At 44.4% G+C, this 22,575-nt stretch overlaps 2 protein-coding genes and 2 long non-coding RNA genes across 5 annotated transcripts in view; 3 read left to right on the top strand and 1 right to left on the bottom strand.

Moving 5' to 3' along the window:
* Positions 1 to 10,113, top strand: part of SNRPC (small nuclear ribonucleoprotein polypeptide C) — a 15,916-nt gene extending 5,803 nt beyond the window's left edge. The window contains exons 4-6 of the mRNA XM_001111611.5: positions 4,475 to 4,564; positions 6,898 to 7,002; positions 9,763 to 10,113. Of these exons, the coding sequence (XP_001111611.4) occupies positions 4,475 to 4,564; positions 6,898 to 7,002; positions 9,763 to 9,887 (320 nt within the window). The 3' untranslated portion in view covers positions 9,888 to 10,113. The remainder of the gene's footprint in view (positions 1 to 4,474; positions 4,565 to 6,897; positions 7,003 to 9,762) is intronic.
* LOC144340419 (uncharacterized) lies at positions 181 to 4,247 on the top strand. Its single transcript, XR_013416526.1, has 3 exons — positions 181 to 533; positions 1,906 to 2,599; positions 4,117 to 4,247. It is a non-coding gene; the product is annotated as an uncharacterized LOC144340419 (long non-coding RNA).
* Positions 3,210 to 22,575, bottom strand: LOC114677624 (uncharacterized). Its single transcript, XR_003728998.2, has 3 exons — positions 22,442 to 22,575; positions 19,660 to 19,777; positions 3,210 to 3,289 (listed from the first exon to the last, which is right to left on the bottom strand). It is a non-coding gene; the product is annotated as an uncharacterized LOC114677624 (long non-coding RNA).
* BLTP3A (bridge-like lipid transfer protein family member 3A) overlaps positions 21,716 to 22,575 on the top strand; it is an 83,181-nt gene continuing 82,321 nt past the window's right edge. For both annotated transcript variants that reach the window (XR_013416470.1, XM_015136171.3), the window contains exon 1: positions 21,716 to 22,052. Coding sequence is in view for 1 of the 2 variants with exons in the window: in XM_015136171.3 (XP_014991657.3) it covers positions 22,009 to 22,052 (44 nt within the window). In the remaining variant the exon portion in view is untranslated. The remainder of the gene's footprint in view (positions 22,053 to 22,575) is intronic.

Genomic DNA, 22,575 nt, shown 5'->3' with positions numbered 1-22,575 from the left:
AGGAGATGTTGCATTTTTAGTTTAGATCATCCTGGTGTATTTGAATCACAGCCTTTCTTAATCATTCGTTGTACTCCAAGCTGGCAAGCAAATGTGGGTTTTGTGATGTGACTTTTTAAAAAAGCAGTAGGGCAGGTGCAGCGGCTAATTGCCTGTAATCCCAGCATTTTGGGAGGCCAAGGCGGGCAGATCACTTGAGGCCAGGAGTTGGAGACCATCCTGGCTGACATGGTGAAACCCCATCTCTACTAAAAATATAAAAATTAGCCCAGGCGTGGTGGCTCACGCCGGTAATCCCGGCCAAAAAGTTTTTTTCAAATTAAAAAGTAATAAAAAGGCAAAAACTGGCCGGGCACACTGGCTTACGCCTGTAATCCCAGCACTTTGGGAGGAGGAGGTGGTGGATCATCTGAGGTCAGGAGTTTGAGACCAGCCTGGCCAACATGGCGAAACCCCATCTCTACTAAAAATACAAAAAATTCAGATGGGCATGGTGGCGCCTGCTTGTAGCCCCAGCTGCTTGGGAGACTGAGGCAGGAGAATTGCTCAAACCCAGGAAGCGGAGGTTGCAGCAAGCTATGATTGCGCCACTGAACTGCACTCCAGTCTGGGTGACAGAGTGAGACTCTGTCTCAAAAAAATAGTAATAATTAATAAATAATAAAAAGGTAAAACTTGTGAAAATTTTCAAATAAAATAGACAAGCGGGTGCTGGGTGTGGTGGCTCACGCCTGTAATCCCAGCACTTTGGGAGGCTGAGGTGGGTGGATCACCTGAGATCAGGAGTTAGAGACCAGCCTGACCAACGTGGAGAAACCCTGTCTCTACGAAAAATACAAAATTAGCTGGGTGTGGTGGCGCATGCCTGTAATCCCAGCTACTTGGGGAGGTTTAGGCAGATGAATCGCTTGGACCCAGGAGGCGGAGGTTGCAGTGAGCCAAGGTCTCACCACTGCATTCCGGCCTGGGCGATAGAGCGAGACTCTGTCTGAAAAAAAAAAAAAATCGACAAGCTTAATGAACCTCCCATTCTGAATTTCCTCACCCTTCATTTCTCATCACTCAGCTGTAGCACTCTTGTTGCATTTATTCTGGGTTTCTCAACCTTGATACTGTTGTCATTTAAGGCTGGATAATCTTTTGCTGTGGGGATCTTTCTGTGCGTTGCAGGATTTTTGACAGCATGCCTGGCATCTGCTAACTAGATGCCAGTACCAATCTCCAGTTGTGACTACTAAAAATATCTCCAGGCATTGTGCAGTGTCCCTGGAAGGCAAAATTGTTTCTGGCCAAGAGAGCCACTGAATGTTGTCACCTACTCCTTCTCCTTCCTGGATTATTATGGAGCAAACCTCAGACATTGTCCCAGTTTTTAAAATTGATTTTATTTATTTATTTATTTATTTATTTTTTTGAGATTGAGTCTTGCTCTGTTGCCCAGGCCAGAACGATCTCAGCTCACTGCAACCTCTGCTTCCTGGGTTCAAGTGAGTCTCCTGCCTCAGCCTCCCGAGTAGCTAGGACTGCAGGCGCACACCACCACACCTGGCTAATTTTTTTTGGTTTTGGTAGAAATGGGGTTTCACCATGTTGGCCAGGCTGGTCTTGAACTCCTGACATCAAGTATTGACCTGCTTTGGCCTCCCAAAGTGGTGGGATTACAGGCGTGAGCTACCATGCCCAGTCCCGATTTTTTTAAAAAAACTGAGTCTCGGCCGGGCGCGGTGGCTCAAGCCTGTAATCCCAGCACTTTGGGAGGCCGAGACGGGCGGATCACGAGGTCAGGAGATCGAGACCATCCTGGCTAATATGGTGAAACCCCGTCTCTACTAAAAATACAAAAAAAAAAAAACTAGCCGGGCGAGGTGGTGGGCGCCTGTAGTCCCAGCTACTCGGGAGGCTGAGGCAGGAGAATGGCGTAAACCCGGGAGGCGGAGCTTGCAGTGAGCTGAGATCCGGCCACTGCACTCCAGCCTGGGCGACAAAGCGAGACTCCGTCTCAAAAAAAAAACAAAAAAAAACAAAAAAAACTGAGTCTCACTCTGTTGCCCAGACTGGAGTGCTGTGGTATAATCAAAGCTCACTGCAGCCTCAAATTTCTGGGCTCAGGTGATCCTCTGGTCTTGGCCTCCTGAGTAGCTAGGACTACAGGTGCACACCACTATGCTAGGTTAATTTTGTAAAATTTTGTATAGAGATGGTGTCTCACTTTGTTGCTCAGGCCGGTCTTGAACTCCTGGCCTCAAGCAATCCTCCTGCCTGGGCCTCCAAAAGTGTTGGGATTATAGGCATAAGCCACCACACCTGCCTCATTGTCCCATTTCATATGAAAAAATAAACCATGATGTAATCTTTTCCCCTTACTTGAAAAGATGTTAGAAATTTCTTAGCATTAAAAGATTTACAGTATATTCTGTAGTTACTTTCCATAGGCAGCAAAATAATTTAGGATGAATAAACATTTTTTTAATTTAAATTTTAACTTTTGTAGAGATAGGGTCTTACTCTGTCAGCCAGGCTGGAGTGCAGTCGCCCAATCATAGCTCACTGTAGCCTTGAACTCCTGGGCTCAAGCATTCCTCCTGCCTCAGCCTCCCAGGTAGCTGGGACTACAGGTGCACACCACCATTCCCAGCTAATCTTTAGTTTTTGTAGAGACGGGGTCTCACTATGTTGCTCAAGCTAGTCTTTAACTCTGGAACTCAAGAGATCCTCCTGCCTCAGCCTCCCAAAGTGCTAGGATTATAGGCAGGAGCCGCTGCACTCGGCTTGAGTACATGTTTTTGTTTTTGTTTTAAGGCTAGTCAGAATAATAAACATTTTTAGTGGGGGACTTTTTGAGAAGAGTAGGGGACCCCCTCAGGGACACACTCATGAAATCCGTGATTATGTTGATATAGAGCCTGCTACTAAGTCAGTGACTTTGCTTCCCCCACTTCAGGCTTTACAAGCTGTCCTCCTACAAAAGATGTGAGAGAGGCCTTTTTGATTGAAAAAGTCCATATTGGGATATAATCCCTGAGATCGCACAGGCTTTGTTCAGAGGCATATGGATAATAAGCTATTCATAAATCTCCACTTAGGTCACTTTTTTGATCTGATCCCATGAATTACCAGTAATTGATGAGTAATTTGATTTCCTTTGCATTGGAGTGGAGTGGGATGGGCTATAGACAGCTTATGTCAGGAATAGACTTTATGAGTGTGTATTTTAATATTTATTTGTGATTCTTTGCTAAAACCAAATATAGATGATCTTCAGTTTCTCTTGTTTTCTCTTATGCTTCATCTGAAAAAAAAAATTAAATTGATTGTATTAGATTTTCTTAAAAATCATAACTCTTTTGGGGCAGGCTTATAGTTTGAAATCTTTGTATGTTTTGAAAATCCTAGGTTAGTGCATTGATTTCCAAACTGGTAAACCAACATAGTGTATTATTTTGACCTAGGACAGCATACATAGGAAGGATAGAAATTTTATAAAGCCTAGCTTTTTGGGCATGTATTACACGTTTTCAAACAAAACTATGAATGGCTTGAATTGGTTATAAACTATATCTACAGATTAAAGATGACTCTTCCTCTTTGGTAAAAGACATTGATAGGGCCAGGCATGGTGGCTCATGCCTATAATCCTGGCACTCTGGTAAGCTGAGATGAGTGGATTGCATGAACTCAGGAGTTTGAGACCAGCCTGGGCAATTTGGTGAAACCCAGTCTCTACAAAAAATACAAAAGTTAGCCAGGCATAGTGCCAAGCACCTGTAGCTATTCGGGATGATGAAGTGAGAGGATCACCTGAGCCCGGGAGGTCGATGCTGCTGTGAGCTGCGATTGTGTCCCTGCACTACAGCATGGGTGACAGTGAGACTCTGTCTCAAAAAGAAAAGACATTGATAGGCAGGAAATTTTTACTCCAGTCTCCCATATTTAATTTAGCCATAGAAATGCTAAGTAGAGGCCGGGCACGGTGGCTCAAGCCTGTAATCCCAGCACTTTGGGAGGCCAAGATGTGCGGATCACGAGGTCAGGAGATCGAGACCATCCTGGCTAACACGGTGAAACCCCGTCTCTACTAAAAAATACAAAAAACGTGGCGGGCGCCTGTAGTCCCAGCTACTGGGGAGGCTGAGGCAGGAGAATGGCATAAGCCCGGGAGGCGGAGCTTGCAGTGAGCTGAGATCCAGCCACTGCACTCCAGCCTGGGCTACAGAGCGAGACTCCGTCTCAAAAAAAAAAAAAGAAATGCTAATTAGAAAACATGAATCAATAAACCAATTAATTGCAATTTTAGCCGGTGAATACCTAAAAATGATTTTTAAACTGTAGAACCATGATGTAATAATTTTAGAGGACAGCTAGCAAGAGTAAAGTAATTGGAACCATCAAAGACTTAAAAGAAAGTGGTTATTTTAGTTACTGGGTTGTTGAACTCTTATTCATCTTTTTTCTTTTCTCACCCTCATCTCCGAAGCGGCTGCATTTCAACAAGGAAAGATACCTCCTACTCCATTCTCTGCTCCTCCTCCTGCAGGGGCGATGATACCACCTCCCCCCAGCCTTCGTAAGTTTAAAGTTTTAATCTTAAGGGGTGTGATGGGGCAGGCTGTCCTTTGATTAGGTTACATTATCTCACCGTTGGCTTTCAAATACTGTTGCATTTGTATGTAGATAGTAATATAAATGTATAAATACATAAATGTTGAATATAGATGTGTGTAGTAATAGAAAACAACTTTAGTGGCATAATTTCTAAAATAACTTCGGAGTTAACTTTTGATTGCATTGTCACTAAGTACTGTGTTTGTGGCATCCCAAGTGTGGATCTAAGAGAGATTTAAATGGAAAGAAAGCTCAGAATGAACCTCTGATTAGATGAGCTAATACATGAATAGGAGTTGCTAGGTACATTAAATTATTTACTCTATGAGCACAGCACTAGAGGACTGAAATAGCTGATAAACTCCTTAGTCTTTTGCCCTATTTTCTAACCCACCTAATACCAAAATCTATGTCTTAGAAACATAAGAATTAGGCTGGGCGTGGTGGTTCACACCTGTAATCCCAACACTTTGGAAGGCTGAGGCAGGTGGATCACCAGAGGTCAGGAGTTCAAGACCAGCCTGGCCAACATCATGAAACCCCATCCCTACTAAAAATACAAAAATTAGCCAGGCGTGGTGGTGCACGTCTGTAGTCCTAGCTACTCAGAAGGCTGAGGCAGGAGAGTTGCTTGAACCTGGGTGGTGGAGGTTGCATTGAGCTGAGATTACCCCACTGCACTCCAGCCTGGGCAACACAGCAAGACTGTGTCTCAAAGAAAAAAAAAGAAAGGTAAGAATGAGATCATTGAAAGGAGAGTGGATCATGGGCCCAGCTTTCTGGGAAGGTTTGTTGTTTCTGTGTGACAGACAAGAGGAGACTGAGTGCTGCACTGGATCATACTGTACTGTGGCTCTTCTGGGAGCAGTCAGAATGAAATCACATACAGGACCTAGACTCAATCTTGCACACAATCACAAGTATAGACTCAGAGAAGTAGGCTGTTTGTAATAGTTGCACACTAATGTAGGTGGACCACTAATGTCCTGCCAAACCTTTTCTGGGCACCTGCCATCCTAGGACCTGGTCAGGCCTCAGCCCATAGCAACTCCAAGGTTACTTCTCTCTCCTTTTCTACCTTGACTGGCTAGCACTCAACTCCATTATTTTTGATAGCAGAATAGTCTATGGTATGAATTTACCATAATTTACCTCACTATTTTCTTTCTTTCTTTCTTTTTTTTTGAGATAGAGTCTTGCTGTGTCGCCCAGGCTAGAGTGCAGTGGCGTGATCTCAGCTCACTGCAACCTCCGCCTCCTGGGTTCCCTGGATTCAAGTGATTCTCCTGCCTTAGCCTCCCAAGTAACTGGGATTGCAGGGGCATGCCACCATGCCCAGCTAATTTTGTATTTTTAGTAGAGATGGGGTTTTGCCATGTTGGCCAGGCTGGTCCTGAACTCCTGACCTCCTGACCTCCTGTGATCTGCCCGCCTCGGCCTCCCAAAGTGCTGGGATTACAGGCTTAAGCCACCATCCCCAGCCTGCCTCACTATTTTCTTATTGGATATTTAAGTTGTTCCAAATTTTAGGTATTGTAAATGATACTGTCAGGAATATCCCTGTATATAAGTCTTTGTATTTCCAAAGAATCTTTTAAAACCATGTTTTCATTTTTTACAAAGGGATCTGAAATTAAATGCTTGTGGCTTAAGTCCATCAGCTTTTTGTCACGAGCCCTATAGAAGGTACAACCTCTCCACCCCCTTGTTTTGTTTTTTTAAATCAAAATCTCAATTTTTCTTAACCTAGGGAATCTGACTTTATTTTATTCTTCTGTCTAGGCAGACTTGTTCTTGCTTTTTATTAATGTTTTATGGCATGTGATTTTTGTGGATCTGCTATTATAAAAAGAAACCATAAGAGGGATATTGTTTCAGAATTCGAAGGAGTTCATGAGATCCTTTTAGTTTGATTAAGAAGAGAAAATGTTGCCAGGGGCAGTGGCTAATGCCTATAATCCTAGCATTTTGGGAGGTTGAGGTGGGCAGATCACCTGAGGTTGGGAGTTCGGGACCATCCTGACCAACACGGAGAAACTCTGTCTCTACTAAAAATACAAAGTTAGCTGGGCACGGTGGCACATGCCTGTAATCTCGACTACTCGGGAGGCCGAGGCAGGAGAATCGCTTGAACCTGGGAGGTGGAGGTTGCGGTGAGCCGAGATCGTGTCATCGCACTCTGGCCTGGGCAACAAGAATGAAACTCCCGTCTCAAAAAAAAAAAAAAAAAAATAGAGAAGAGAAAATGTTAATATGTGAGCACACCTTAACCACAGGCTCCATTCTTTATTTCAGCGGGTCCTCCTCGCCCTGGTATGATGCCAGCACCCCATATGGGGGGCCCTCCCATGATGCCAATGATGGGCCCTCCTCCTCCTGGGATGATGCCAGTGGGACCTGGTAAGTTTGAATGTCTTGTCTTTCTAGTTTGCTCCCTTGTGTTTCTAGTGTGCTCCATTTAGTTTAGTCACTATGCATAACTGACACTTAATGGAAGGAAGTTAGTATGTGTAGCCAAAGCTTGAAAATGGGGAGTTGTGCTCCACTTCTGAGGGTGGAATACTTACATAAATTGTCTAATTAGCTGTCTAAATGTACTATTGTAACAAATTAAATTTGGTCAATTATTAATGGTAAAGAAAAAGAAATACTTGGTTTATCATTATAATTGGATGGTATCCAGTGACCTTGTGCTACTAAAAGCAGGATAGGTTGCATCTGTTTTTATTTTCCTCTCTTCTGTTTCCTTGCCTCACCCTGGCTTTTGGCCATTTATACGGAAGAGAAGGGTTGATGAACTTGTTCCATTTTGTGGGGAGGGGGAAGGTTATAGATACATTTTCTCAGTTTTGATTTGGAGCAGAGCCACCTCTTGCTGCTTGTTGAATCTTGCAGTTTAACTTGGCCACATCATTATATTAAAAAGCTTTCAGCCTGGTAGTTGGTTTTTTATTTGGGGAGGGGTAAAAAAACTTACACTTCAAACATTTTATTTTAATGTCAATTTAAACATACGTTAATTTGCAAATCTTTCTGATACATGAGCAGGACCTTTGCTTTAAGAGTGTGTCTAATGATTGGAACACTGTGTATTTATTGCATTAACCACTAAGCCATAACTATAACACATCCTCTACCAACTTTAGTTTCATTTCTTTGAAGTGGTCTGAAACCTTGTGATATAATCTAGTTCCAATCTTTTATGATTATTTTGCCTACCAAATTGTTGAGCATTTTTTGGTGATAGTTTATCTGAGTCTTCCTAAGTATTAAGTTAGTTTTCATAGAAGCTGTTCTCTTTTCACACTCATTTAATTGGTTTGCAGAAAAATTATATATATATAATTAGAGTAATAACTACAACTGACATAATCAGGTTTGGGAACAGATGTGACCGACACCTCCAACTCCTCTGGAAAAACAAGCTGCAAAGTTACTAGGGTAGCTTCCTAGGCAGAAGTATCAGTATGTCTGCTGTGGGTATCACTTAGAGGAGGGGGAGAGTATAGATAAAGAGAATTCCTGCCTTACTGACTTGTGAGCCCAAAACAATCAAAATGACTTCATTGACTTTAGCATCCTTAACCCAGGCTCACAAATTCAAATTCTTAGAGGTTTTAGGGATGTGGTGAACTGGGGAATGCATGATTCGTCTAAAGAAGGCTTCTAGAACTCAGCTTCAGCCTGTGGTTGACATTCGAGAATACAGGCTTGGTGTTGCCTTTTCTCCTGAGTTTGCTTTTTGTTTTCTGTTTTTTCAAGCCAGGATAAAATGATAAGATTATGGGATTTGTGTTAAAATAATTGAGTAGTTAGAGGGTGGACAGGGATAGGAATGGGTGGGGAGTAGAGATAAAGTTGTCCATGAGTGGGTAATTGTTGAAGCTGGATGATGGATACATGGATGTTCATTATACTCCTCTTTACTATTCTTGTGTATGTTTGAACATTTCCATAATAAGAAGTTTAAAAGAAAAAAGGAATCTACTCTTTCGTATGAAATCCCAATGTTGTCAACTGATTCAAAGTAAATCCACTATGGAGACCAAAGAAAACAAGTTGCCAGTTTTTAATCTTTGGTCTATGTCCATCCATTTCCTCTAAGAAATTCTTAAATATAGGTTAAGCATGGGCTTTTATGTGGTATTTAGAAGTTAGTAGTATTCTCTGTTCCTGTTTAAATTGGTCTTAAATTCTGTACCTGTTGGATTTTGTGTCTTTGCATATTCTTGTGTTTCACTATTTGTGATAAGGCTGTATTCAAGTTTGAATATACTTTTCTCTTGAACCCTTTGCTGCAAACCTTTAATCCAAATTATTTAGTTAAAAATAAATTGGTAAAATTTGATGTTTAAAAAGAATATAGATAACATGAAATTATGGGGCATAATAGTAAAATTAATATCCATGAACCCACCACCCAGCTGGGAAGTAGAACATTATTGATTCCATTGAAACCACCTGTGTTCCTCCCCTACCCCTCTGCCTGCCTTCCCCTCCCTGGCTCATTTATTTGGCTGGTTTATTGATGGGACACTTAAAAAAATTCATTAATAGTTTCTGAAATGCATTAGAAAAATCAGATTTTTGTGTGCACTAATTGTTATAAATCACGTTATTGCCTATTATTTTTCTTGACTTGAGCTAAGTATGGTTACTAACAGGTTCCCAGCATGGGCCTCCTGCTCACCTTTCCTACAACTCCGAACAAACGCTTAGTGGTAAGATTGTCCTCTGTGCCTGTGTACATTCATGAAATAGCTCCTGGTTATATGGTGGATATCACTGATTAAAAGAGCTGACTGAAAAACATGTGACTTAGTTGTGAATTTCCCTGAGTGAGAAAAAAAGGTCAGTTTAGGGAACTACTGTCCCTGGTGATTTCTGGAAAGCAATATATTAATAGTTTCCCCCTTGCTATCATTAGATCATGATTCCCATATGGTTCTTGTGTTGACCTTTTTGTTTTTTTGTCTGAGAATGTCTAAGTAATTTACAGATGTGATAAATTTGTTGCATTTCTTCTGTCACGTATGTCTTTTTTCCAGCATTTTGCAAGGGGGGCTACGTTTTTTGTTTTTAATTGAAGTCCCATCAAACTCTCCCTAAATAATATTTTCTGACTCCCTTTTTTTCCCTCTTCTTTGTTTTGTCCTGCAGCTCCTGGAATGAGGCCGCCCATGGGAGGCCACATGCCAATGATGCCTGGGCCCCCAATGATGAGACCTCCTGCCCGTCCCATGATGGTGCCCACTCGGCCCGGAATGACTCGACCAGACAGATAAGGATAGAGGGGAGGCTTCATTGTATCAGTTTTATATTACCTGTTCTGCTTCACCAGGAGATCATGCTGCTGTGATACTGAGTTTTCTAAACAGCATAGGGAAGACTTGCTCCCCTGTCCTATCAAAGAGAGAATAGTTTTGGAGGGGAGAAGTGGGACAAAAAAGATGCAGTTTTCATTTATATTGGGAAATGTGAAAATAAAATTGTCAACTCTTTCAATTAAAAGTGTGTTCCCTTTTTCCTCCTCTCCGTGTTCTCTGTGTATCATAAAGGAAATGAAACATTCCAGTTCTGTTTCTCTAGCTCATTACCTCTTCAGCATATCCTCTGCGTGAGATTATTTTTCCTTAGCTATATAGTAAATCTCTTCGGGCATCCTCCCTTTATTAGTAAAGTCATCTTGTACAGCACTAAATCTAGCACTTGCAGAGCTTTTGTTGGTTAAAACAATCAACAGCTCCGTTAATTTTTCACATGAATAACACTTTGTATAGTAAGTGGAAAATTTTAAGTCTTTTATGCTGAAGTAAGGGAAAATAGTTCCTGTTGTGTGCATGTCAGCTAAGAATGGCAAGAATTGCCCTAAACTCAGCTTCTCCTTTCTCTCAGCTCCCCTCTTCCTTGGGCTCAAATAATGTGAAAAGTTTCTCCTTTTTAAAAAACTTATTTAAAGTTATTTTAAAAAATAACTTTAAGGCCAGGCGTGGTGGCTCACGCCTGTAATCCAAGCAGTTTGAGGACTGAGGCAGGCAGATCACCTGAGGTCGGGAGTTCCAGACCAGCCTGAACAATGTGGTGAAACCCCATCTCTACTAAAAATACAAAAATTAGCCAGGCATGGTGGTACGTGCCTGTAATCCTAGCTACTCAAGAGGCTGCGGTGGGAGAATCACTTGAACCTGGGAGGCAGAGGTTGCAGTGAGCCAAGATTGTGCCACTGTACTCCAGCCTGGGCAACAGAGTCTCAAAAAAAAAACCAAAACAATAATAACATAATAATCATAATAATAATAAAAATAACTAAAGGGCCAAGTGTGATAGCTGACGCCTCTAATCCCGGCATTTTGGGAGACTGAGACGGGTGGATTGCTTGAGCCCATGAGTTTGAGACCAACCTGGGCAACATGGGGAAACCCTGTCTTTACAAAAAAATACAAAGATGAGCTGGGTGTGGTGGCACACGCCTATAGTCCCAGCTACTCTAGAAGCTGAGGTAGGAGGATTCCGCTTGAGCCTGGGAGGCGGAGGTTGCAGTGAGCTGAGATTGCACTGTTACAGCCTGGGCGACAGAGCAAGACCCCATCTCAAAAAAAACCAAAAAGCAACCCAAACAACTTTAAATTAGAGATAGTGTCTCACAATATTGGCCAGGCTAGTCTGGAACTCCTGGTTTCAAGCATTCCTCTTGCCTCAGCCTCTTGAAGTGTTGGGATAACAGGCGTGAGCCACTACACCTGGCCTGAAAACTTTCTGTAGCACTGGTAAAATTACACAGATTTCTATATTACAGAAGGTGGTTTTATTTGTTTATTTTTTGAGATAGGGTCTCTATTGCCCAGGCTGGGGTGCAGTGGCTCAGTCATAGCTTACTACAGCTTTGACCTCCTGGGCTCAAGTGATCCTCCTGCCTTGGCCTCCCAAAGTGCTGGGATTACAGGGGTGAGTCACTGTGCCTGGCCAGAATGTGTTTTTAGAATTCTGTTTGTTACATAAGTAGGCTGTAAAAGTAGCATATTTTCAGGGAAGCATCTAGAAAGGAAGCCATTGGCACTGTTCATATTCAGTGAAGTGTAAAACTTAAATTCTCGGCTGGGCGTGGTGGCTCATGCCTGTAATCCCAGCACTTTGGGAGACCGAGGTGGGCAGATCACAAGGTCAGGAGTTTGAGACCAGTCTGGCCTACATGGTGAAACCCCGTCTCTACTAAAAAATACAAAACATTAGCTGGGTGTGGTGGTGTGCGCCTGTAATCCTAGCTACTCGGGAGGCTGAGGCAGGATAATTGCTTGAACCCAGGAGGCGGAGGTTGTAGTGAGCCAAGATCGCACCATTGCACTCTAGCCTGGGTGACAGAGCAAGACTCCCGTCTTGAGAAAAAAACAAAAAAACTTAAAACTCATATTGCAAGTGGGAATGAAAACTATTGAATACCCTCTGGGAAGGCAATTTGGCAGTATCTATCAGAATTATAATAACTGTATCTATGACCTAGTATTTCCATGTCTAGAAATTTATCCTGCAGGTAGACTTGCACGTGTATGAAATGACTGACATGTGTATTATGTATTGCAGCAAAAGATTGGAAATAATATAGATGTCCAATGATAGGGGGCTGATTTAAGTATAATACAGTTGCATATACCATGTTGCATATACATGCATCAATACACAGTTCCATATACTAAGCATGTTAAAACAGTATAAGGAAGTTCTGTGTACCAATAGGAAAAGATCTCCAAGATACACATTGTTCTACACATTGGTTCACCTAACAATGTATTGTTTGCAGCTATCCTTTTTTTTTTTTTTCTGAGACGGAGTCTCACTCTGTTGCCCAGGCTGGAGTGCAGTGGCACGATCTGGACTCACTGCAAGCTGCACTTCCTGGGTTCACGCCATTCTCCTGCCTCAGCCTCCTCAGCAGTTGGGACCACAGGCGCCCGCCACCACGCCCAGCTAATTTTTTTTTTTTTTCTATTTTTAGTAGAGGCGGGGTTTCACTGTGTTAGCCAGGATGGTCTCGATCTCCTGACCTCGTGATCTGCCCGCCTCGGCCTCCCAAAGTGCTGAGATTACAGGTATGAACCATGCGCCCAGCCGATAGATTCTTTATTTTAAAACTTACTACAAAACTACATTAATCAAGACACTGTGGTACTTGCATAAGAATAGACATATAGATAAATAAAATAGAATTAAGAGTCCAGAAATAAACCCTTACATCTGTCATCAGTTGATTTTCACCAAGACAATTCAATGGGGAAAATGATGTTTTCAACAAATGTTGCTAGGACAACTGGATATCCACATGTAAAATTATGAAGTCGATTCCCTGCATCATACTATATATAAAAATTATATATGGGTCATGTTAAAATGGATCATATTCCTAAATGTAAGAGCTAAAACTATACAATCTTAGAAGAGAATATAGATGTAAATCTTCATGTCTTCAGATTAGGCAATGATTTCCCAGATATGACACCAAAAGCACAGCAACACAAGTGGGGGGAAGATAAACTGGATATCATCTACTTTTTTTGCACTTCATTTTTCTTTGTCTTTTTTTTTGTTTGTTTTTGAGATGGAGTCTCGCTCTGTTGCCTAGGCTGGAGTACAGTGGCACAATCCCAGCTTACTGCAACCTCTACCTCTCAGGTTTAAGCGATTCGCCTCCCTCAGACACCTGAGTAGCTGGGACTACACACGTACGCCACCACGCCTGGCTAACTTTTTTGTATTTTTAGTAGAAACGGGGTTTCACCATGTTGGCCAGGCTGGTCTTGAACTCCTGACCTCAGGTGATCTGCCCGCCTCGGCCTCCTGAAGTGCTGGGATTACAGGCATGAGCCACCGCGCCCAGCCTGCACTTCATTTTTCTATCAGGAAAGTTAAGACAGCTCATAGAATGGGAGAAAGTTTTTGCAAATAATATATCGTGTAACGGACTTGTATCTACAATGTATAAAGAAATATAACTCAACAAAAAGACAATTAAATAATCGACAAGAGATCTGTACAGACATTGTTTCCAAAGAAGATTTACAAATGGCCAAAAACCTATGAAAAGGTGTTCAACATCAGCCATCTAGGAAATGCACAGAAATCCTTAACCAAATATTGGTAATCAGAATTCAGCAATATATGAACATTATATACCATGAGCAAAAGAGATCTGTTTCAGGGATGCAGGCTGATTCAGTATTTGAGAATCATTAGGCCAGGCATGGTGGCTCACGCTTGTAATCCCAATACTTTGGGAGGCTGAGGCGGGCAGATCACCAGAGGTCGGGAGTTTGAGACCAGCCTGATCAACATGGAGAAACCATGTGTCTACTAAAAATACAAAATTAGCTGGGCGTGGTGGCACATGCCACAATCCCAGCTACTAGGGAGGCTGAGGCAGGAGAATCACCTGAACCCAGGAGGTGGAGGTTGCAGTGAGTGGAGATCATGCCATTGTACTCCAGCCTGGGCAACAAGAGCAAACCTCTGTCTCAAAAAAAAAAAAAAAAAAAAAAAAAAAAATTATTGCTGGGTGCAGTGGCTAGCGCCTGTAATCCCAGCACTTTGGGAGGCTGAGGCAGGTGGATCACCTGAGGTCAGGAGTTCAAGACCAGCCTGACCAACATGGAGAAACCATGTCTCTACTAAAAATACAAAATTAGCAGAGCACAGTGGCGCTTGCCTGTAATCCCAGCTACTTGGGAGGCTGAGGCAAGAGAATCGCTTTAACCTGGGAGGCGGAGGTTGCAGTGAGCCGAGATCGTGCCATTGCACTCCAGCCTGGGCAACAAGAGCGAAACTCTGCCTCAAAAAAAAAAAAAAAGTTAAATTTAATCCACTATGTTAACAGGCTAAATAAGAAAAATTCTTGATCATAGCATTTCATGCAGACAAAGCATTTGACAAAATTCAACATGAGAAAAATAGACAACTTCCTCAACTTGTTAAAGAGCATCCACAAAAATCTACAGCTGATCTATGTGTTGGTGAAAACTGAATGGTTTGCCCCTAAGTTTGGGAATAAGACAAAAAAGTCCACTCTTAGCACTCTTTTTAACAATGTACCTGAAGTTTTAGCTACCAGAAAAAATTAAAAGGCATGCAGATCAGAAAGGAAGAAAAAAAATTGTCCCAATTGCATATGACATCATTGTGTACATAAAAAATTCCAAGAAGGTAACTCACACCTGTAATCCCAGCACTTTGGGAGGCCAAGGTGGGAGGATCACTTGAGTCCCGGATGTCGAAGTCACAGTGAGTCTTGAAAGCACCACTACACTCCAGTCTGGGTGGTGACAGAGCAAGACTCTATCTCATTAAAAAAAGAAAAAATCAAAGAATCTACAAAACGACCTCATACTACAAAATACTGCTTCAACCTATAAAAAGAGCTAATGAGTGAGTTCAGCAAAGTTTCAAGGTACAAGATAAACATACAAAAATAATGGTTTTTCTGTATACTAGCAATGAACACATGGACACATACATTAAAAATAACTGCCCAAAAGAAAAAAATAGATGTAAATCTAATAAAACTAGTATAGGCTGGGTATGTTAAAAAGTACATAGTGCTGATGAAATAAATCACAGAAGATCAAAATAAATAAATTGGAAGACTCAACATAATAAATATATTTATTCACCCTAATTAAATATATACTTTTAACCCCATTCCTATCAAAATTCCAGCAAGATGTTTGTAGATACAGACAGGATTATTCTGCAAGTTAAATGGTTGGGCCAGGTGTAGTGGCTCACGCCTGTAATCCCAGCACTTTGGGAGGCTGAGGCAGGCAGATCGCTTGAGGCCAGCCTGGCCAACTTGTCTCTACTGAAAATGCAAAAATACGAAAATACTGAAAACACAAAAATTAGCCAGGCGTGGTGGCAGGCACCTGTAATCCTGGCTACTCAGGAGGTCGAGGCATAAGAATCACTTGAACTCAGGAGGCAGAGGTTGCAATGAGCTGAAATCGTCCCACTGCACTCCAGCCTGGGTGACTCTGTCTCAAAAAAATAAAAAAATAAATAAAAATAAAAAATTTAAGTGGGAAGATAAAGAAACTAGAATAGCAAAAACAATTTTGAGAGAGAATAGGCCAGGTGTGGTGGCTTATGCCTGTAATTCCAACACTTTGGAACACCTGGAGATGGCACTGCACTCCAGCCTGGGCAACATACTGAGACCCCATCTCTACAAAAATAAAAATTAGCCGGGTATGGTGGCACACACTTGTGGTCCCAGTTACTGCAGAGGCTGAGGCAAGAGGATCGTTTGAGCCCAGGAGGTTGAGGCTGTAGCTATGATCACACCACTGTACTCGGTACAGGGCAAGACGCTGTCTCTTAAAAACAAAAAAGTAATAAAGTGGGAGGATTCTACCTGATTTCAAGACTTACTACATTGATACACTTATCAGGACTCCGTGGTGTTGGGAGAAGGACATAGATCGATGAAACTAAATAGAGATCCTAGAAATAGATCCACATAAATATGCCCAACTGGGCCAGGGGCAGTGGCTCACACCTGTAATCCCAGCACTTGGGAGGCCAAGGTGGGGAGATCACTTGAGTCCAGGATTTCAAGACCAGCCTGGGCAACATGGCAAAACCCCATCTCTGCTAAAAATATGAAAGTTAGCTGGGTGTGGTGGTGGGCGCCTGTAATCTGAGCTGCTCAGGAGGCTGAGCCAGGAGAATTGCTTGAACCTGGGAGGCAGAGGTTGCCATGAGCCGCGATTGCACTACTGCACTTCAGTCTGGGTGACAGAGCGAGACCGTCTCAAAAAAACAAAAAAAAAAAAAACAAAAAAACCCCATATATATATATACACATACACACACACACACACACATATATATATATATAAAATAGCTGGGTGGAGTGGCATGGGCCTGTAGTCCCAGCTACCAGGGAGGCTAAGGTAGGAAGACTGCTTGAGCCCAAGATCATGCCATTGCCACCACACCTGGCCACAAAACACCTATTAAGAGGAAAAAAGACAAAGGCCGGTGTGGTGGCTCATGCCATTGCACTCCAGCTGGGGTGACAGAGCGAGACTCCATCTCATGCCTCCCAAAGCCACTGGATATAGTGGCACATGCCTGTAATGCCAGCTACTCAGGAGGCTGAGGAAGGAGAATCACTTGAACCCAGGAGGCAGAGGTTGCAGTGAGTAGAGATTGTGCCATTGCACTCCAGCCTGGGCAACAAGAATGAAACTCCATCTCAAAAATAAAAAAATAAAAACAAAAAAAGAGGAAAAAAGACAACCTACAGCCTGTGAGAAAATATTTGCAAGGCCCAGCGTGGTGACTCACCCCCGTAATCCCGTTACTTTGGGAGGCCAGGGCGGGTGGATCATTTGAGCCCAGGAATTTGAGACCAGCCTGGGCAACATGGTGAAACCTTATTTTTACAAAAAATACAAAAATTAACTGGGTGTGATGGCACATGCCTTTAGTACCAGCTATTCGGTGGGGTGGGAGGGGGTTGAGGTGGGAGGGTTGCTTGAACCTTGGAGGTGGAGGCTGCAGTGAATGTGATTGCACCACTGCACTCCAACCTGGATGACAGAGTGAGACCCTGTCTCAGAAAAAAAAAAGAAAAAGGCCGGGCGCGGTGGCTCAAGCCTGTAATCCCAGCACTTTGGGAGGCCGAGACGGGCGGATCACGAGGTCAGGAGATCGAGACCATCCTGGCTAACACAATGAAACCCCGTCTCCACTAAAAATACAAAAAAATTAGCCAGGCGTGGTGGCGGCGCCTGTAGTCCCAGCTACTCGGGAGGCTGAGGCAGGAGAAAGGCGGGAACCCGGGAGGCGGAGCTTGCAGTGAGCTGAGATCGCGCCACTGCACTCCAGCCTGGGCGACAGAGCGAGACTCCGCCTCAAAAAAAAAAAAAAGAAAGAAAGATTTGCAAATGACACATCTAACAAGATACTAATATTTCAAATATATAAAGAACTCTCAAAACTCAAGGGTAAAAAAAGAAAATCCAATTAGAATGTGGGCAAAAGACATGAAGAAGGATTTCACTGAAGCAGATATATAGATGGCAAATCACATGAAAAGGTATTCAATGTCATTGGCCATTAGGGAAATACAAATCAAAACTACAATGAGATATCACTACACACCTATCAAATGGCTAAAATAAATATAATGACAACACAAATGATGGTGAAGATACAGAGAAACTGGATCACTTACACACTGCTGGTGGGAACATGAAATGAAATAGTCATTCTGAATACCAGTTTGGCAGTTTTTAGATATACTAAACACTCAACTACCATACAACCCAGCTATTGCACTCCTGGGCACTTATCCCAGCAAAATGAAAAACTTATGCTCACACAAACACCTGTACACAAATATTTATAGCAAGCTTATTTATAATGATAAAAAACTGGAGACAGCTCAGATGTCCTTCAGCAGGTGAATGGTTAAACAAACTGTGGTATATCTATATCATGGAATACTACTCATAAGTAAAAAGGAACAAACTATTCATAGACATAACTACCTGGATGAATCTCCAGAGAATTATGCTGATGGAAAAAGTACCCTCAGGCCGGGCACATGGTGGCTCACACCTGTAATCTCAGCTCTTTGGGAGGCTGAAGTGGAAGGACTGCTTGAGCCCAGGAGTTCAATGCCAGCCTGGGAAATATAGCAAGATCCTGTCTCTACCAAAAATAAAACAATTAGCCAGGCATGGTGGCATGTGCCTGTAGTCCCAACCACTCAGGAGGCAGAGGTGGAGGATCCCTTGAGGCCAGTAGTTGGAGGCTACAGTGAGCTATGATTGCACCACTGCACTCCAGCCCAGGCAACAACAGAACGAGACCCCATCTCTAAAAATAATAATAAAAATTAAAAATAAATAATAAGAAAAAGTACAATCCCCAAAGATTACATATTGTATGGTTCCATTTATATAACATTCTCAAAATTACAAAATTATAGAAATGGAGAATACATTGGTGGTTGCTGGGGTTAAGGAAGTGGTGAGTACTGGAGGAAGACTGGGGTGATTATAAAAGGGCAACAGTGGCTGGGCGCGGTGGCTCATGCCTGTAATCCCAGCACTTTGTGAGGCTGAGGCAGGCAGATCACCTGAGGTCAGGAGTTTGAGACCAGCTTGGCCAACATTGTGAAACCCCCCTCTCTACTAAAATAGAAAAATTAGCCCGGCGTGGTGGCATGCGCCTGTAATCCCAGCTACTCTGGAGGCTAAGGCAGGAGAATTGCTTGAACTTGGGAGGCAGAGGTTGCAGTGAGCTGAGTTCACGCCATTGCACTCCAGCCTGGGCGACACAGCAAGACTCCAGCTATAAAAAAAAAAAAAAAAAGGGCAACAGTGATAGACATGTTCTGTATATTATCTATTGATGTCAATATCTTGGTTGTGATGCTGCAATATAGTTTTGCCAGATGTTATTGGGGAGAACTAGGTAAAGGATACAAGGACTTACTTGTATTATTTCTCTGTTTTTTTTTTGTTTTTTTTTTGAGATAGAGTCCTCGCTCTGTTACCCAGTTAGGGGCATGATCACTCACTGCAGCCTTCGCCTCCCGGGTTCAAACAATTCTCCTGCCTCAGCCTCCCGAGCAGCTGGGATTACAGGCACCCGCCAACATGCCCAGCTTGTGTTTGTATTTTTAGTAGACATGGGAGTTCACCATGTTGGCCAGGCTGGTCTCGAACTCCTGACCTCAAGTGATCCCCCCCGCCTTGGCTCCCCAAAGTGCTGGAATTACAGGCATGAGCCACCGCGCCCGGCCTATTTGTATTATGTCTTACAACTGAATGTTAATCTATAATCATCTCAGTATAAAATGTTTAATTCGAAAAAAATGTATGGATTGGCTTCAGATTCCTTTTGTCTTTATATGTCTCAGATTCTTAGAATTGCAAGGCAGGATAAACACATTAATACTGTCGGTGAGAATATCAACTCTCCTATTTCCTGGTCCCTAAAGAGGCCATATTTTTGTAGAGCACGAATTTTTGCATTCAACAAAAATAACTCATTCACCAGTCGTGATGACGCATTCAGTGAGGACGCTGAGTCTCTGAGCACGCGGTAGGTTTTGCCTTACATAGCTGATTCAGATGTCTAATCTTCTTTGCTGGGGTGCTCCAGCAAAGGAAGCCTGAAATGCAAAAATTGCTGTGAGGCCCCTGTGGCTGAGGACTGAATTGGGAAAAAGTAATAATGGCCGATAACATTGGCAAGAAACCTCCTCTTCTATAGGCCCTATTGGTCCCTGTTATATATTCTGGTGAGAGGTGGGCAGAGGGACAATTAATGATATTCAATCCTACTGGAGGGGAGTGAGTAGTAAAGCACCCAGACCGAAGATGATTTGCTTCCCTTTTATAGAGTATTTTGGGGACTTCTGGGGAAAATTGAACTTACTATGACTAAGGGATAGGCATAGGAATGCATGGTCTGTTATTTTTGAGACAGTCTCGCTCAGTCCACCAGGCTGGAGTGCAGTGGGGTGATTTCAGCTCACTGCAACCTCTGCCTCCCAGGCTCAAGGGATCCTCCCATCTCAGCCTCCCGAGTAGCTGGGATTACAGGCGCGTGCCACCACGCCCGGCTAATTTCTGTATTTTTTGTAGAGATGAGATTTCGTCATGTTACCCAGACTGGTCTTGAACTCCTGGGCTCAAGCGATCCGTCTGTCTCGGCCTCTCAAAGTGCTGGGATTACAGGGGAGAGCCACCGCGGCTGGCCTGATTATTTATTTTTAAAATTTAACATTTGTATGATTTACCGTGCTTAGACTATTTCTGGAATTAGGGAGTTATTGTTTTGAGGGAAACAATTGTTTTGGGAGACAGAGAGACATGGTTCAATGTCCTTGGTTTTATATTAAAGAATGAATGACTACATTTAAAATACAATATTAGCTGGTGGCCAGACCAGCTAATATTATAGGAATAAGACTGTCTCAAGAGGTTTTTGTCTTTCTTTTTTTTCCCCAAGTTTTTGCTTGAAGGCTTAAGTCCAGAGAACTGTCACCTTTCCATCTTTGCCATTGGGTCTACGGGTGTCGCCGGCATGTGGGTTACACTTTTTTTTTTTTTTTGAGACGGAGTCTCGCTCTGTCGCCCAGGCTAGAGTGCAGTGGCACCATCTCGGCTCACTGCAAGCTCCGCCTCCCGGGTTCACGCCATTCTCCTGCCTCAGCCTCCCGAGTAGCTGGGACTACAGGCGCCCGCCACCACGCCCGGCTAATTTTTTTGTATTTTTAGTAGAGACGGGGTTTCACCGTGTTAGCCAGGATGGTCTCCATCTCCTGACCTCGTGATCCGCCCGCCTCGGCCTCCCAAAGTGCTGGGATTACAGGCGTGAGCCACGGCGCCCGGCCATGGGTTACACTTTTAAGCGTATGGATGAAATAGAGTGGACGTAACACTTGACTGGGAGTCAGAATACTTGGGTTCTAGTCCTGGGTGGCCCTAAGTAGGTGACCTTGGGAAAGCTCTTATTTCCCAGGGCTTCCGTTTCCGTTATTTGCACAGTGAAGATGCTCATCTCTAAAGTCCTAGGTCGTTTTAACAACTGACTGTCTCATTTTCTTCTGACCCCATATTTGGGAGGGAGTGCTTCTGCAGTGCGCCGCTCAGGTCTTGAGTGAATATATTTTACCCATCGGTTCAGGAGCCGAGGCTAAGGGAGGCACCAAGAGGGTGACGGCGCCCCCTTCCCAGCTCTGCAGCACAAAGCCCTTCGCGGCTGACCGCAGCGGTTGGTTCGCGTCTCCCATCTACGGGTCTGTGAGGTCCTTCATACTACTTTTTAGTCCCCAGCCTGATTCCTGGAGTACAGCTGGTGCTCAACAAATACTGAGTGAATGTGTGAGGGAAATAAAGGAGAGGCGGACGCTGGCATCCGGGAGCTGCGCAATGACCTAACGAATTTCTGCAAAAATTACAACTACCCCGCCTTTCTCCTAGGCTTCAAGGCGACTGCCGGGTGCGAAAGGAACCGCACACCCCTCAGAGGAGAAAGAAGCTTTTCAGACCGGAGAGGCAGATGGGAGCGCGGAGGGAGGAGGCTCCAGCCAGCCCGCCCCCGCGCTGCGCGCGCCACCGCCCCTCACCGCGAGCGCCTCTGGCCGCCGCAAGCAAGGCCGGCGGGTGGCGCGCGATCTTCGCGTCGTTCTGGGCCGGCGGCCGCGGCGCCGCGCAGGTGGGTGGGATCGTGGCGGAGCGCCAGGCGCCCAAACAGGGGCGAGAAAGCGCCATGGCGTCTGCGGCGGCTGTGTCCGGTGCTCACGCCGCTGCGAGGTGAGGGGGCCGCCTCTTCTCCACTACTGAGGAGGCCACAGCTGCCCGCCCACCCGCCTTCCACGCGGGCCGCGGCTCCGGCATGGCCGGGATCATTAAGAAGCAGATCCTGAAACACCTGTCCCGGTGAGAGCGCCAGCGTCGGTCCCCGGCGGTCCCGGGCCCTTCCTAACCCTCTCCGACCTCCTCCCTGACGCCGCGCTCCGGGCCCAGTCTCCCTCTCTCCAGCCCGGAGCCGGGACTCCGTGGCAGCCCTGCCTAACTCGAGCCCGGACAGCTTGCACCCCGCGCCCGCCGGCACCCACCGTTGTCGCCGCTCTGTGTTTCCCCTGCGCTGGGCCCTCCTGCCCTGGCGCGGGTGCCGCTAGTCTCTTCCCACCCTAACAGCCCCCTGGACTTTTTCTCTCACCTCAAGGGCTTTCCTGGCCTGCTGTCCCCACCTCCCACACCTCCGAGCAGGTCATCCTGTGTTCCCCTGACCGTCTTTCCGAGGCCCCCACGAAGCCCACCCTTACCTGCCCGAACCAGCTGTCTTCTCTCTGCTTCCTCCTGCCTTTGGGCCCGTGCCCCTTCCTCCAGGCCTCTGACCGCCCTCCTCTCCCAGATCCTGTGCCCCTGCCCGTCCTAAATAACGCTGCCACCAGTCCTG

This window comes from Macaca mulatta, chromosome 4, assembly GCF_049350105.2.
Source record: "Macaca mulatta isolate MMU2019108-1 chromosome 4, T2T-MMU8v2.0, whole genome shotgun sequence".
Taxonomy (NCBI): domain Eukaryota; kingdom Metazoa; phylum Chordata; class Mammalia; order Primates; family Cercopithecidae; genus Macaca; species Macaca mulatta.
The sequence above is the reverse complement of the archived record's forward strand: the minus strand, read 5'-3'. Positions and strand labels throughout refer to the sequence as shown.